This window comes from Colletotrichum truncatum (assembly GCF_014235925.2).
Source record: "Colletotrichum truncatum strain CMES1059 chromosome Unknown Contig_0003, whole genome shotgun sequence".
Lineage (NCBI taxonomy): Eukaryota > Fungi > Ascomycota > Sordariomycetes > Glomerellales > Glomerellaceae > Colletotrichum > Colletotrichum truncatum.
The window spans coordinates 3,550,113-3,563,142 of record NW_027222400.1 but is presented as its reverse complement, the minus strand read 5'-3'; the positions used below and the strand labels follow the sequence as shown (position 1 = coordinate 3,563,142).

At 52.2% G+C, this 13,030-nt stretch overlaps 1 protein-coding gene across 1 annotated transcript; it reads left to right on the top strand.

The window, feature by feature from the left end:
* Nucleotides 1–9,147: 9,147 nt before the first annotated feature.
* Nucleotides 9,148–12,892, top strand: CTRU02_205881 (chitin synthase 4; the record flags this gene model as incomplete). Its single annotated transcript, XM_036722956.1, has 2 exons — nt 9,148–12,403; nt 12,456–12,892. 2 exons carry the CDS (start codon nt 9,148–9,150, stop codon nt 12,890–12,892), a joined length of 3,693 nt encoding a protein of 1,230 aa, XP_036585254.1.
* Between the last annotated feature and the right edge of the window lie 138 nt (nt 12,893–13,030).

Sequence of the window (13,030 nt, the reverse complement as noted above, 5' to 3'; positions counted from 1 at the left end):
AAAAGGAAAAGGGCGCAGCGTACTTGATGAGAAGTGAAGGGGGCTGTGTGGTAGGCAACTGACATACAACCAGGGTCGGAATTCGAGCAAGAATAAGGCGGCACTCGGAAGGAGCAGAGGTAACGAATAATATAACCAGTGGGTGAGATATCCCATATGATTATGGGCGCTAGTCTGCAACAACTCGGACGGGGAGACAGCTCAAGACACTTCTACCACGCAGCCAAATTGTCTCGATTCAAGAGGGGAACGGCCCAGAGCGGGCAGGATGGATGTCACAGTTGATAGTCCGAGAGGCTGATGATGTATGTGGGAAGGAAGAATGAGAGTCAAATCTAGTATGTACTGAACAACGCAGTAAGGCCGAGAACTGATGCGATAGAAGCCTTAAGCCAGAACGGAACTAAAAAGAAACCAAAACCGTAGAAGGACAAGGCAAGGCTGTAAACATATGCAGTCAGCAACAGGACGCCATGCGCCCAGAGCTGGAGAGTCGTGCCGCCGCGGCTGTGGGATGGCGAGAGAGCTGAGAGGAGATATAGAGATGAGATTCCATAGGTGGCTTCAGGTCCCGATCACTTTGCACCTTTATTGACCAGCCAGATGGTCTCTCATCACCACCATAACCCCCAATCCAACGGTTGTTGGTTGCCTGGTGTTGGATTTACCGGATTACGGCAAGGCACAATAGCTCCGCGGACAGTTGCCCGTTGGTCAAATTACAGAGAGTCGAGGTACTCGGCTATGCCCTGGCGCAAAAAGTGCCTGGCTGATGGTGTACTTCGGGTTGGTATAATTGACGTGGCGTCCAATGCTGGTAACGCTACAAAAAGTCGGCAGGCTTCCAGGGAGCGTCTCAGACGATTTGCTCATCTTCACACGAGGCTCCGGCCCTTCCTAGTGCCAGAGGGACGTGTGCCCCTAACGCCAATGTCCAATAGAACTTGTTCTCCCGTCTCCTTTACAGGGCGCCGCCCTTCATGCCATGCCTCGAGGTGGTGGACGAAACGGTGAGATGGGCGGTGTTCAGGTACATACGGAGTCAGGCACTCCTTATTGCCATTCGCCGCCTGTAATGCAACTTACAACTTGCAGCACAGCGCATACGTCCTACAAGCCTCCATACACCCTGCGACCTGCGATCTGCCACCTGCCCCGTGTCCAACGTGCAGTGCAGTTTACCTAGGTGTATCTGCAAAGTCGGGTTTGCCTCCCTGGCAAAAGGGACGCAACGGTTTCTGCTTGGATGCGACGAGCATTCCTGCCTCGTATGTACATAGTAGAGGTAATGGTTCCCCAGTACCTGTACCTCTTCCAGCAATCAATGAGGGAGAGACTGGAAGATCGGCCTGATTTTTGGTGCATGCCAAGGTACCACCGCAGGGCCCTTTTAGCTGACTTACACAGACTGGCACCATCATCACTACTTCACTGCAATCAATGGCACCCTTTCTCCGATCTACTTTCCAAAAACTACTGTAGTACGAATGCACGCCATTACCGATAATTGCACACAGACCCAAGAAAGAGTTCATCCTTCACGCCCAACATGGTCTCTTATCCCAGGAACTTTAGCGCCAGTAACTCTGCTTCTGTCAAAATCTCATTGCGACACCGCTCCGCTGCCATGCCACCTTTATTCAAGTCACCGCATCTCTCGCAGCGCGCCAGGCCGGCCGGGTGAAAATCACTAGTAGCGGTAACCTCATGGGTTCTTTCCCAGAGAAGCTTCAAATATATCAACCATGCGCGTCGATTCCCTTCACCAAAGGGGCAGAGGAAGATATTTGAATCTGGATGCCTTCAACCCTGGCTCAGCTTGGGGCCGCCTGGCAGAGATAGATGACCGAGGCCCCCCTACAGGTTGCAGTAGCTATTTGGGATCCATCCCATGCCATCCCTTTTAGTTCTATTTTTTTTTTTTTTTCTCTCTTTGCCAATCCTCTGGCCTCCGTGCCTTGAGCTCACCGCGGGTGCTAATGAAGCAATAATATCGTCCGTTTCACCTTGAGCGGAGGGGGTGCCCAGCCCTCGCCCTCCTATTCGCCTCATTCTTCTCTGTTCCCTTCTTCGCCATTGCCCAGCCCCGGGTGCGTACCGCCCTTCCTGGCCATCTGCTGGGATGCAAACAGGCAAATCCGACCTTGACAAGAAAAGATTCATGTCTCCGAGATCCTTGTCCTCACCCGGCCTGTAGTAGTCTGGGATACTGTCACCTTCCCCGCTGTAGCCCTGTGCGAAAAAAAAAGAGAGAGAAAGAAGGGACTTAAGGGTAGTCCTCCACTACCAGAGACCCTGCCAAAAAGACGGGTCCGACGTAACCTCAGCTAGAACTCGGGTTAGTGAACGACACACCACTGATTCTTCTGCAAGATCTGGTTCGTAGAACGATGAGACACGACGGACTTTTTGCGCACTCCGTCTTTGCGTTTTCGTTTCGACAATTGTCAGCACATCTTGTCTATCAGCTGGGCCTTTTTTCAGCCTCGAAACATCACCTCAGCAATACCAGATGTAAACTAGCCTGTACCCTTTGGAGCAGGATCACGAACGCATTTGGGAAACGTCTCGGTGGGAGCCAGCCGCATAGCTTTCCAATTTTGACCATCTCCAGCTTCAGTGTCTCCGCCGTTCCATGAATATTCAGGTGGGTTCTAGTCCAACACCAGCGGGCCAGCGGCGCCCCAACGTGGGTCTGATGGTTGAATTAGCGAGGGTGCGAGGTTCGAGGGTCTAATTGATGACCGCGCCGGTCGACCCTGCAGCCGCTATTGAAAATTGAGGAACTGGGAAGGGAACAGAGGGAAGGGGGAAAAAATCGAGTGAGCATGCAAAGTGACCGTGGCAATTGGACTAAACAGATAAAACTAACAGTCAACACTTGGAGACTAAAGATTGCTGTCGGTCTCGCCGTCACCAGACACACCTCCTCTGTTTTTTTTTTTTTTTTTGTTATCTCTATCACTTCCGCTTCGTATGAGTTTAGAGAAGGGGTCGGATGTGCGGGATTCCACGAAGAAAAGCGGGCGATGCGGGTTTTGCTCGTCATGTGAGGCATCATCCCACACGAGATTGTTGCTATCGCGAAGTCGTATGCATGCATGGATGACTGACCGAACAAAAGTGTGGACCTCGTACGGGCTACCTTTGATCAACGCCGTCCATCCACTATTGTGCATGCCAAGTCGACCGAGCCTAGCACCTTCAATGCCCACAGAGCCCCTATTCCATTCCATATCCAAGCGGAGCTCAGAGTGAGGGGGAACCTCTTGGACTGCCTTGCCCGCGTAACGTACCTTACCGCTAGCTGTGTCACTGGTTGCATATCTTCAGAATTGCACCAAAAACATGCAGATCCAGCATCACTCCGTCACATTGCGAACACTCTGGGACTGTGATGCACTGCACTTTTGAGCATCCGTTGCCGTATCTTTGGTTTCGGAGTCTTTCCACAGCCCCCCGGTCGTCTGTGGGTCCAACATTAAATGGCGGCGGCCACGGCGCTCATCGCGGATCTACAGCCACAGCGTGCGATTGCAACATCCCGACCTACTGGCGCCAATCATTGTTTGCGGCCTCGTTCCCCGCAAAGCACGGGATGGCAATTCATGTCTGCAAGTTAAAGATTTCATAACCTTTGAAGTCGGCTCAACCACTGATCCCCCATTGGCGAGCTTCCGCTTCCTATTAGCAACGTTTCGCGAAACCTAATATGAGCCTCACAATCGAAATAACCATTTCAAGTATCATCCTGCACATCAATCGCCACAGTTTTGTCAAGCACGATTGGAGCCCCAGTCATATTCAAATCCGCCCGACCTCCTACTGGCTCGACGGGATGTCCTTCTGAAGATCTCAGGAATGGATAGCGGGCTCTACTAGTATATTCATAGAGCGCAAGCCCCAGAAGCCCTTCGCCCGAGCCTTGTGTGAATCCAGCCAATGAAATATACGTACCGGCATGGAGTTCATGTAACATTAACTCGAGGGAGGACAGGGCAATCTTGGACACAAGTTGGCCCCTTTTTCTTCCAGACACCAACACACCCCCCCTCGTATTGTTTGATTGATGAGATGTGGCCGTTCTTCCTCCTTCCCACAGCTCCGTCTGGCGCCACTTGGCCCGCCAAGGCGCCTGCGTCTCCAATTGCTTGGTGATGTGCCCGGTATTCGAATAGCCACATCCTGCCTACAACACTAATCAATGCGGCTAGCTCAGTAGCCGTCGCTAATTTCTGGATCCAAATTGTCCACGAAACACGGCCGGCATATCAGCCTTGCGGAAATCTCAGCATCCTAGGTTAGCCGCAAGCCGTGGCCAACTGCATGTTCACCGCATTTCGACATGGCAGCCTTACAAATGCGTCCGTCGCCCAAAGCTTCTTTGGGGCATGGGACTGATGGGGCAACGTCCTCAGAAGGGGTCCACTCAAGGCTCAGTATCCCTACGTGATGTTGATCAGCACCTCGGCGCATGCCATCATAACAGGCTGAAAATCACTTCTGGGTCGGCTAATGATTTCCGGGTGTTACCAAGGTGTAGAATACCAGATCGAGTTCTACAATGGAGGGGTTTAGGGAGATGATATATGGATACTCGTTTGGAAATACTTGCCTCGGGAACATTCGATTCGGCAAAGGACGTCGATGGCACATTTTTTTCGTGCCGCCAGCATGAGGAGCATCGATGAGCCACATAGTCCCATGCAACAATGAGGCAATCTGAGGCGAACAGAGAATGTGGCATCGACATATTGCGCCGGATCCAACATCAGTAGATTATGTATGTAAAGATAACAAGACTTGATTGTGGCTTGCTACATTCCATTTGGAAGGTTTTGCATCCTAGCCTGATACAGGATGTCGGGTAAGGTTTAAGCACATTTAGACGACTCGATTGAAGAGTTGGGACTGGCCGACCTGTTAAACTCTGGGCGAGAAAGCATAGGGGAAAACAGAAAAAAAGACCAGACGGAGATTCGTCTGATAGTTGAGTTCGACACTCGAGAGTTTGGCCACTAACAATTCGCAGACCTTCCAAAAATGGGATATCAAAAGGCAAACCGTTTGAGCCCTTGGCGGTCTCTCCCTCAGGGTCTTGGTAACGCCAGACGCGGGCATGCAGTGAAATTCCAACCCCCACAAATTTGCGTCAACCGCTTATCTGCTTCCGAGAATCCCATGACGGAAACGTCTGGGACCCAATACATGTGGGACGAAGGAAGTGTAGAGTACACATAACTTGCGGCTAGCCGCTGTGGATTACACGATAACGGCAGGGCTCAAGTGGACGCTCTTGAGGGGGAGGCTGAACGACTAGCACGTAGATACCCGTTCCAAGCGAGGGCGGCACGGGGACGCAGCAAGCCGAAAAGGCCAAGACCATGGCCCAGGCTCAGAAGGAAAGTAAGTTTGCTGATGTTCTCGTCATGGTCTGCTTTGACACCTGCAAGATGCTGGGTAAGGGAAGATTGGATGGATGGATGGATGGAGCCGACATCCGCTGGGTTCGAGCAAGACCCCTCAAGATTAGGTTAGCATCGTTTCTGTAGGTGTAGCTGTGGACGGAAGAGAGCTGTATTCCCCCTCGTATTGAGAGAAAAAAAATATGGACGTTCCCCCTGGATGAGGGCCATATGCCCGTGAGGTAGAACATTTCCTGGTCGACTCTTTGGAAACGCACCGTCATCTTGGCTATCTCACTGGCTGGTATCATCCCAAGTGCCGCTGGAAAGGGTGGAATTCCGCAGCGTCTCAACAACGACGGACAATAGTACATTGTTGACCGCCGCCATAAAACAAGAGGCTAACGGTACCAACAGGGCAGGGAAATTGGAAGAGCCAGCTTAGAGAGCACGACGTCAATTCTGCCCACGCTTCAGGAGGGTGTTTGCGTCCATCCATACCAGGGCGGGGCGAGTAAATCGTCCCGAGGCCGAAATGAGGTTTTGGAGGCTGGAGAGCTCAAAAAACAAAGCCCAGACATTAATCAGGACACACAGGCAAAAGCCAGCGGACGGTAATCAGACCGTAGAGGCATAAGGTAATGACATGTTCCAGCCAAGGAGGTCTACTGGCTGGGCGGGCTGACTAAGGACTTGGAGGATAATCAAAACGCTTTCTTCTGTTTGTGGTCGTTCCCTCCGCAACTTTGGTCCCACATCTTTTTTCCTTCTATTTTTTTTTTTTTTTAAACTTGGGGAAGAGGGGGGGCGGCAACTTGAATTTAGCATTTGAGCACAGGCTCAGAAGCGGAAACAGGCTGGCTCAGATCAGGCTCTGGCGCAGGGTACAGACACAGGATGTTGGATTTACCATTAACACCCAAGGTGTAAAGCTGGCAAGGAAGAGGGAAACTCTCTTTTTCTTCTCTCTTGGAGGAGTGACATTTTTGGAGCTTTGGGGGCGGCTGGGCGGCTGGTCGACTGGGCAACAGGGGTTTGGGCTTGAAAATAGCAACCCTGGTCCTGCATGCTGATCTGGTCTTCCAGACTAACCTAGTTTACAAGCGCATATCCTGGTATCCGTATTCGACTTTGGTACTGCGGGTCGATTCTCATGCTCGGCATGGGGACAATACGGGCTACTGTCCTCCTTCGGAATACTCACCTTTCTCAATTTTCCCCCCATTGCTCCACGGCGCAGGCAACGGAGTGAAGGGTGAATGGAACGACCGAGTCAGCACGAGGGCGGATGATTGGATTCGTTCATTTGCGTGCCAGCGAGGAAGAAAGGATGAGAAAGAAAGAGAGTAAAGCCACCGTTGACGTTATACCTATGAATGGAACGGGCACTACGGTACTCGTGCGGCACTTTTGGCTGGGAATACCGGGCGCATCGAGTCTCCCACCCAAGTCTCCCCCCCTGTCCCCAAGCTGAATGAGGTACTGCCCCGGTGGTGCCCACCCTGGTTGCTAATAACGTTACTCTAAGCTTAGCGTTCTGTGGTTTGGATTTCGACATCTACGTACAACGTGGAAAGCGCCGTCGGACCACTTTTTGAGAGAAGATCATGGTGATCGCAGGGTGGACTCTGCTCAAGTATCCGTACCTCGGCGAACAAATCTTCATCGACAACCTCAGTTGCGGCCTGGTCATCAGGCTGAGGAGCGGGAAGGGCCAAAGTGTCGTGCAAAAGGCTCGCCTGGTGGTACACAGTGGTCTGGTAACGACAGTAGGGGAGCCGGATACAGCGAACAGGTAGTAGCAATGTGAGGCGAATGTCGAAACCAATAATACGAGATGGATTGGGGCGAAGGTGCCAGGCTGTGGCGGTTTGGAATGTAATGACACGGTACAGCGCCGCAAGACGGTACTCGACTTGTCATGCCTTTTCTCGCATTAGACCAAGTACCTAAACCAACATTGGGAGGGCTAAGACGAACGGACTCACTTCCTCTTTCCCTTGCTGTTGTGTCCTATTACTGCTGCCCTGTCCTCTCTGGTGGACTTGACTCTCCTAATTGTGTGTGATCTCCATCCCCATCCCCATCCCTTCCTCCAGGGCGCTTCGCCAACTAAACAGCCCCTCAGACACCCGCCTCTCACACACACTCTCTCTCTCGAGTTCTCTTTTTGTTTCTTCTTCGTAACTTGCCTTTCCATTTTGCCTCTTGGCCTCACGACGAACGACTCACTCTTTTTCACTTTGCCTTGTCTCTCCTGCGAAATCCGTCTCCTTGACGACGCAAAAGTCGAGAGAATCATCTTGCTCCCTGCCTTAATCTAATCCCAACCGCAGCCGTGAGTGACAGACAATTATCCGACGCCGAGGAACAACGACGGCAATCATATACATCATCACCTTCACCTCATTACTCTCGTTCCCGAAAAAGGACCAAACGAGGCAGTGCGCACAATCGCGCGTCAGCTTTAATTGTTCGGCCGCTCCCTTTCATCAATCCATTGCTCGCTCGCTCATTTTTGGTACGCCTGCCGCCTATCGAACCTAAAATCCGGCAGGGCCACCAACCCAAGTTTGTACAACTATCGAAATAGCCCGGGCGGTTCGCAGGCTGCCGAATGCCACCATCGCTGCTCCTACTCTAATCCATCCAACGCCTACGCCGTTTCGCCTCCATCTGAAACTACGTTCGCTGCATTCGCGCGCCGCAACCCCCTTTCTCTTCCGACTATAATCCCCATCCGTTCCAAAAAAGACCTTCATCCCATCGAGTTCCCAATTTGTTGTCTATATTTGCGTCTTACTCGCCATTTCTGTTGTCGCCGTTGTTGACACGACTCACGACCCCTTCTCTCCGACCCGCCCCAGGTCGACCAAGGATCGAAATTGGAGAGAGCGCATCAACCGTGCGCTTGCTTAGGTACGCAATCTGCAGCGAATAAGCGCTATAGGAGACGAAGAACAAAGGAAGTTCGAGGAAAAGGGGAAAAAAATCATAGCACGGCACCCATTTCGGACCAAGAGTTCATCGCTTGCTTTTGGGTCTGGCTGTTTGTCCGATGTTGTGAAAGCTGCGCCAGGATTGCCCACGTTTTCTTGCACAGCTTCTCGCCCTCCTTTCTGAAGTCATTGCAGCAAAAAAAGGCAGTGAACAAGGGAGTAAGCAAGGTTGCGCCCTCTTTTGAAAAGCAGGTCATTTGCTGGCACCTTCCCTGCTTGACTGTCGCCCCCCGATTTGCTGGCGCAGAGACGCAGAAAAGCCGGGTGGAAAAAAGGGACGCTTCCCCGTTGATTCGCGGTCTCCCAAGGAACAACCCCCCCGCCAATAGCAGGGATACGAGGCCTGGACTATCCACAAATCTTGCCTGGAGGTGCCTTCCTCCCAATAACAACTCTTGTGAGTATGACCTCCTTCTGCTAGCCAGCGACCCGCATTTGCAACGCAACCGACTGTCGTCTTTTCGCTGCTGCTACTGTTGTTTTTGTTGTTGTCTCTTCACTTTCTGCCCCCCCAATTGTCGATTTTCTGCATCTTTGAGCATTCCTTCGAAAAGCCCTACCCCCTGACGATAAGATTCGAGCTCGAGTTTTTCTGTCGTCCGTTTTTACGCGCGACAGAACATCGCTCTCCTTTCGAAAGGGTGAAGTCTCCCTCTTTCCCAACCCGACTTTTAACGACCATACTCGCTTGTTTTCACCCTCCTTCAAGAGCCAAGACTAACGATGGATTTCCTCACAGGACCATGTCTCTCCCTGAAAGGCCCGGAGCGAGCTCTCCTTTCGAGAACAGTAGATCATACAGGAACTCGCCTTCGCGACGAAACCGTCCCGGAGATGTCGAGACTGGCGGCTACTATCCCGTAGGAGGACGACCCTCTCATCAACGTGGACTTTCTGCGGGTGGGCATTCTGCGACATCTTTCCCCGAGACAATCTCGTCTCCTAATATCAACACAGAGAACATGCCGCTTTCGCCGACGTTCGAAGCCTCAGTCGCAGGTCCTTCTTCGCCCGAACCTTTCCAGAGAAAACGAAGTTTAATTCGACCCGAGAGACACAGGATCGACAAGGACCACCCCAACTATTACTACCGCAAGCATGCCGCCAACATGAACGTTTTGCCGTCCGCGACTGGAAACGACCCGATTACCGAGGACATGGAAGGGACAACTGACGTTTCAGGGCGCTCGCAGACCAACGACAACTACTCTGACGCCTCTCCGCCCAGGGGCCCAAACAGCAGGCAGGGCAGCGTGGAGGAGAAGAAGGGAGGTCCGACCCGGACAAAGACGAAGCGAGTGAGCCGACACAAGTCGGGCAAGCTGACCAAGGAAGGAAAACGCAAACAGCAGGTCGAGCAGGTTAGCCCGCCAAGTTTCTGGAACGTCTACTGTGCCATCATTACCTTCTGGTGCCCCAACTTCATGCTGAAGTGCTGTGGTATGGCCTCCAAAGCCCAGCAGCGAGCTTGGAGGGAAAAGGTCGGCCTGATCAGTCTCATCCTGCTCATTATGGGCTTCGTCGGTTTCTTGACCTTCGGTTTCAACCAGGCTGTATGCGGAACCCCTCCACCTCGTCTTCGCGTCAACGAGGTGTCGGGGGGGTACATGATCTTCCACGGAACGGCCTACGACTTGTCTGGTTCTCGCCACCCCCCCGCTGACGGTGTGCCCATGATCAACAGAACTCACGGCGCCAACGTTTTGTACGACTTGCCTGAAAAGAACGGTGGAAAGGATGGCAGTTTCTTGTTCCAGAACGTCAATGGTCGTTGCAAAGGACTCATCACCGCTGCTGATAAGTCTGATGTTCCTACGAACAGCGCTGGCGATCTGGCCTGGTATTTCCCCTGCACAGTCTTCAACCAGGACGGATCTTCGAAGCCTAACTTGACCATTCCTTACTACCTGGGATGGGCGTGTCACACTACCAAAAAGTCTCGCGATACATTCTATCTTGATTTGAGCGGATCTGCTGACGTCTATTTCTCCTGGGACGACATCAAGAACAGCACCCGAAACTTGATTGTCTACTCTGGCAATGTCCTCGACTTGGACTTGCTTAACTGGTTTAACACAACCCAGGTTAAAGTGCCCGCACGCTTCAACGAAATCAAGGACAAGAGCTCGGCCGTCAACAAGGCTATTCGTGGACGTGATGTCACCAGAGCCTTCCAGTCTTCCAGTGACAAGCAGATGGCTGAGTGTTTCGAGGAGATCATCAAGGTCGGATCTGTCGATACTGACACTGTCGGTTGCATTGCTTCCAAGGTCGTCCTCTACGTTTCGCTGGTTCTCATTCTCGCCGTTGTCTTGACGAGATTCTTCCTCGCTATCTTCTTCCAGTGGTTCATCAGCCGAACATACGCAGCTGCCAAGACGTCTCAGTCCGGAGACAAGCGCAAGCGTAACCGCCAAATCGAGGACTGGTCTGAAGACATCTATCGAGCACCTCCTAGACTGCCTGGCGATATTGGAAGCAGCGTTAATGGCTCTTCTGACCGTACCAGCAAGCGTGGCAGCTCCTTCCTTCCTACAACTTCCAGGTTCTCTGCTGTCTACGGAGCCGGTGCGGTTCCGCCCGCTGCAAAGCGTGCTCCGACGACGATGGCCAGCTCCGGAGCGGGCAACAACATGCTTCATCCAGGCAACGCCATGTACCGCCAGGGCAACGACAGCCGCTCCAGTTTCCTCCGTTCGGACCCTTACACTAGCACTGCCAGCCCGACTGAAGGCCCTGGACCTGCAGGCTTCATTCACGAGGCTGTGGTTCCGCAACCACCTGCCGATTGGATGCCGTTTGGATTCCCCCTCGCTCACACTATGTGCTTGGTCACCGCCTACTCTGAAGGTGATCTTGGTCTCCGAACAACGCTAGACTCTATCGCCATGACCGACTACCCCAACAGCCACAAGGTCATTGTCATTATTTGTGACGGTATCATCAAGGGTCAGGGCGAAACCATGTCGACCCCCGACTACTGCTTGGCGATGATGAAGGACCATACTATTCACCCGGATGAGGTTGAGCCTTTCTCCTACGTAGCCGTTGCCAGTGGTTCGAAGCGACACAACATGGCTAAGGTCTATTCCGGTTTCTACGACTACGGTGCCAAATCTGCCATTCCCCTCGAGAAGCAACAGAGGGTTCCCGTTTTGCTCGTAGTCAAGTGCGGCACACCCGATGAGGCTACCAAGTCCAAGCCGGGCAACCGTGGCAAGCGTGACAGTCAGATTATTCTTATGTCGTTCCTCCAGAAGGTCATGTTCGATGAGCGTATGACTGAGCTCGAATACGAAATGTTTAACGGTTTGTGGAAGGTTACAGGTATATCGCCTGATTTCTACGAGATAGTACTCATGGTCGACGCCGATACCAAGGTCTTCCCCGATAGTTTGACTCACATGGTTTCTGCCATGGTCAAGGACCCCGAGATCATGGGTCTTTGCGGAGAAACGAAGATTGCCAACAAGCGTGACAGCTGGGTTTCCGCCATCCAGGTCTTTGAGTACTTCATCTCTCATCACCTGGCCAAATCCTTCGAGTCTGTATTTGGTGGTGTCACCTGCTTGCCCGGTTGTTTCTGCATGTACCGCATCAAGGCGCCCAAGGGAGCTCAGGACTACTGGGTCCCTATCCTGGCCAACCCTGATATCGTCGAACACTACTCAGAGAACGTCGTGGACACCCTGCACAAGAAGAACCTTCTGTTACTCGGTGAGGATCGCTATCTGACGACTCTCATGCTTCGAACTTTCCCCAAGCGTAAGCAGGTCTTTGTTCCTCAAGCCGTCTGTAAGACCACCGTTCCCGACACGTTTGCCGTTTTGCTTTCTCAGCGTCGACGATGGATCAACTCGACTATCCATAACTTGATGGAACTGGTTCTGGTCCGTGACCTGTGTGGTACTTTCTGCTTCAGTATGCAGTTTGTCGTTTTTATTGAACTGATGGGAACGCTTGTGTTGCCTGCTGCTATTGCTTTCACCTTTTACGTCGGTAAGTAAAGATTTCCCTAGCTAATGAACAGAGCTCAGCTAACATTCTCCAGTCGTCATCTCCATCGTGAATCAGCCGCCGCAAATTATCCCTCTGGTTTTGCTAGGTCTTATTCTTGGTCTTCCCGCTGTTCTCATTGTCCTGACCGCACACTCATGGTCTTACGTTCTCTGGATGCTCATCTATCTCGTCTCCTTGCCCATTTGGAACTTCGTTCTGCCCACTTACGCGTTCTGGAAGTTTGACGACTTCTCGTGGGGTGATACCAGAAAGACGGCAGGTGAAAAGACGAAGAAGGCTGGCCTCGAGTATGAAGGCGAGTTCGACAGCAGCAAGATCACCATGAAGAGGTGGGCCGAGTTTGAGCGCGACCGTCGGACGCGCAGCAACTACTGGGGCTCCAAGGAGAACGTCGTGGGAGGCGGCAACACCTGGTCGATGCCTCCAGGACACCACTACAATGACGAGTACTACCAATCTGACGCATAAAAAGCAAAATCACACGGCGGGCGTTATTGTTTGAGCAGCATGAGGATATACTGGGTTTATACGAGAGGCGCGATCAAGGGCCTTTGTTTACACTTTTTCCCTCCCCCCTTGATGGTTATTACCAATACAGAAGGGGGG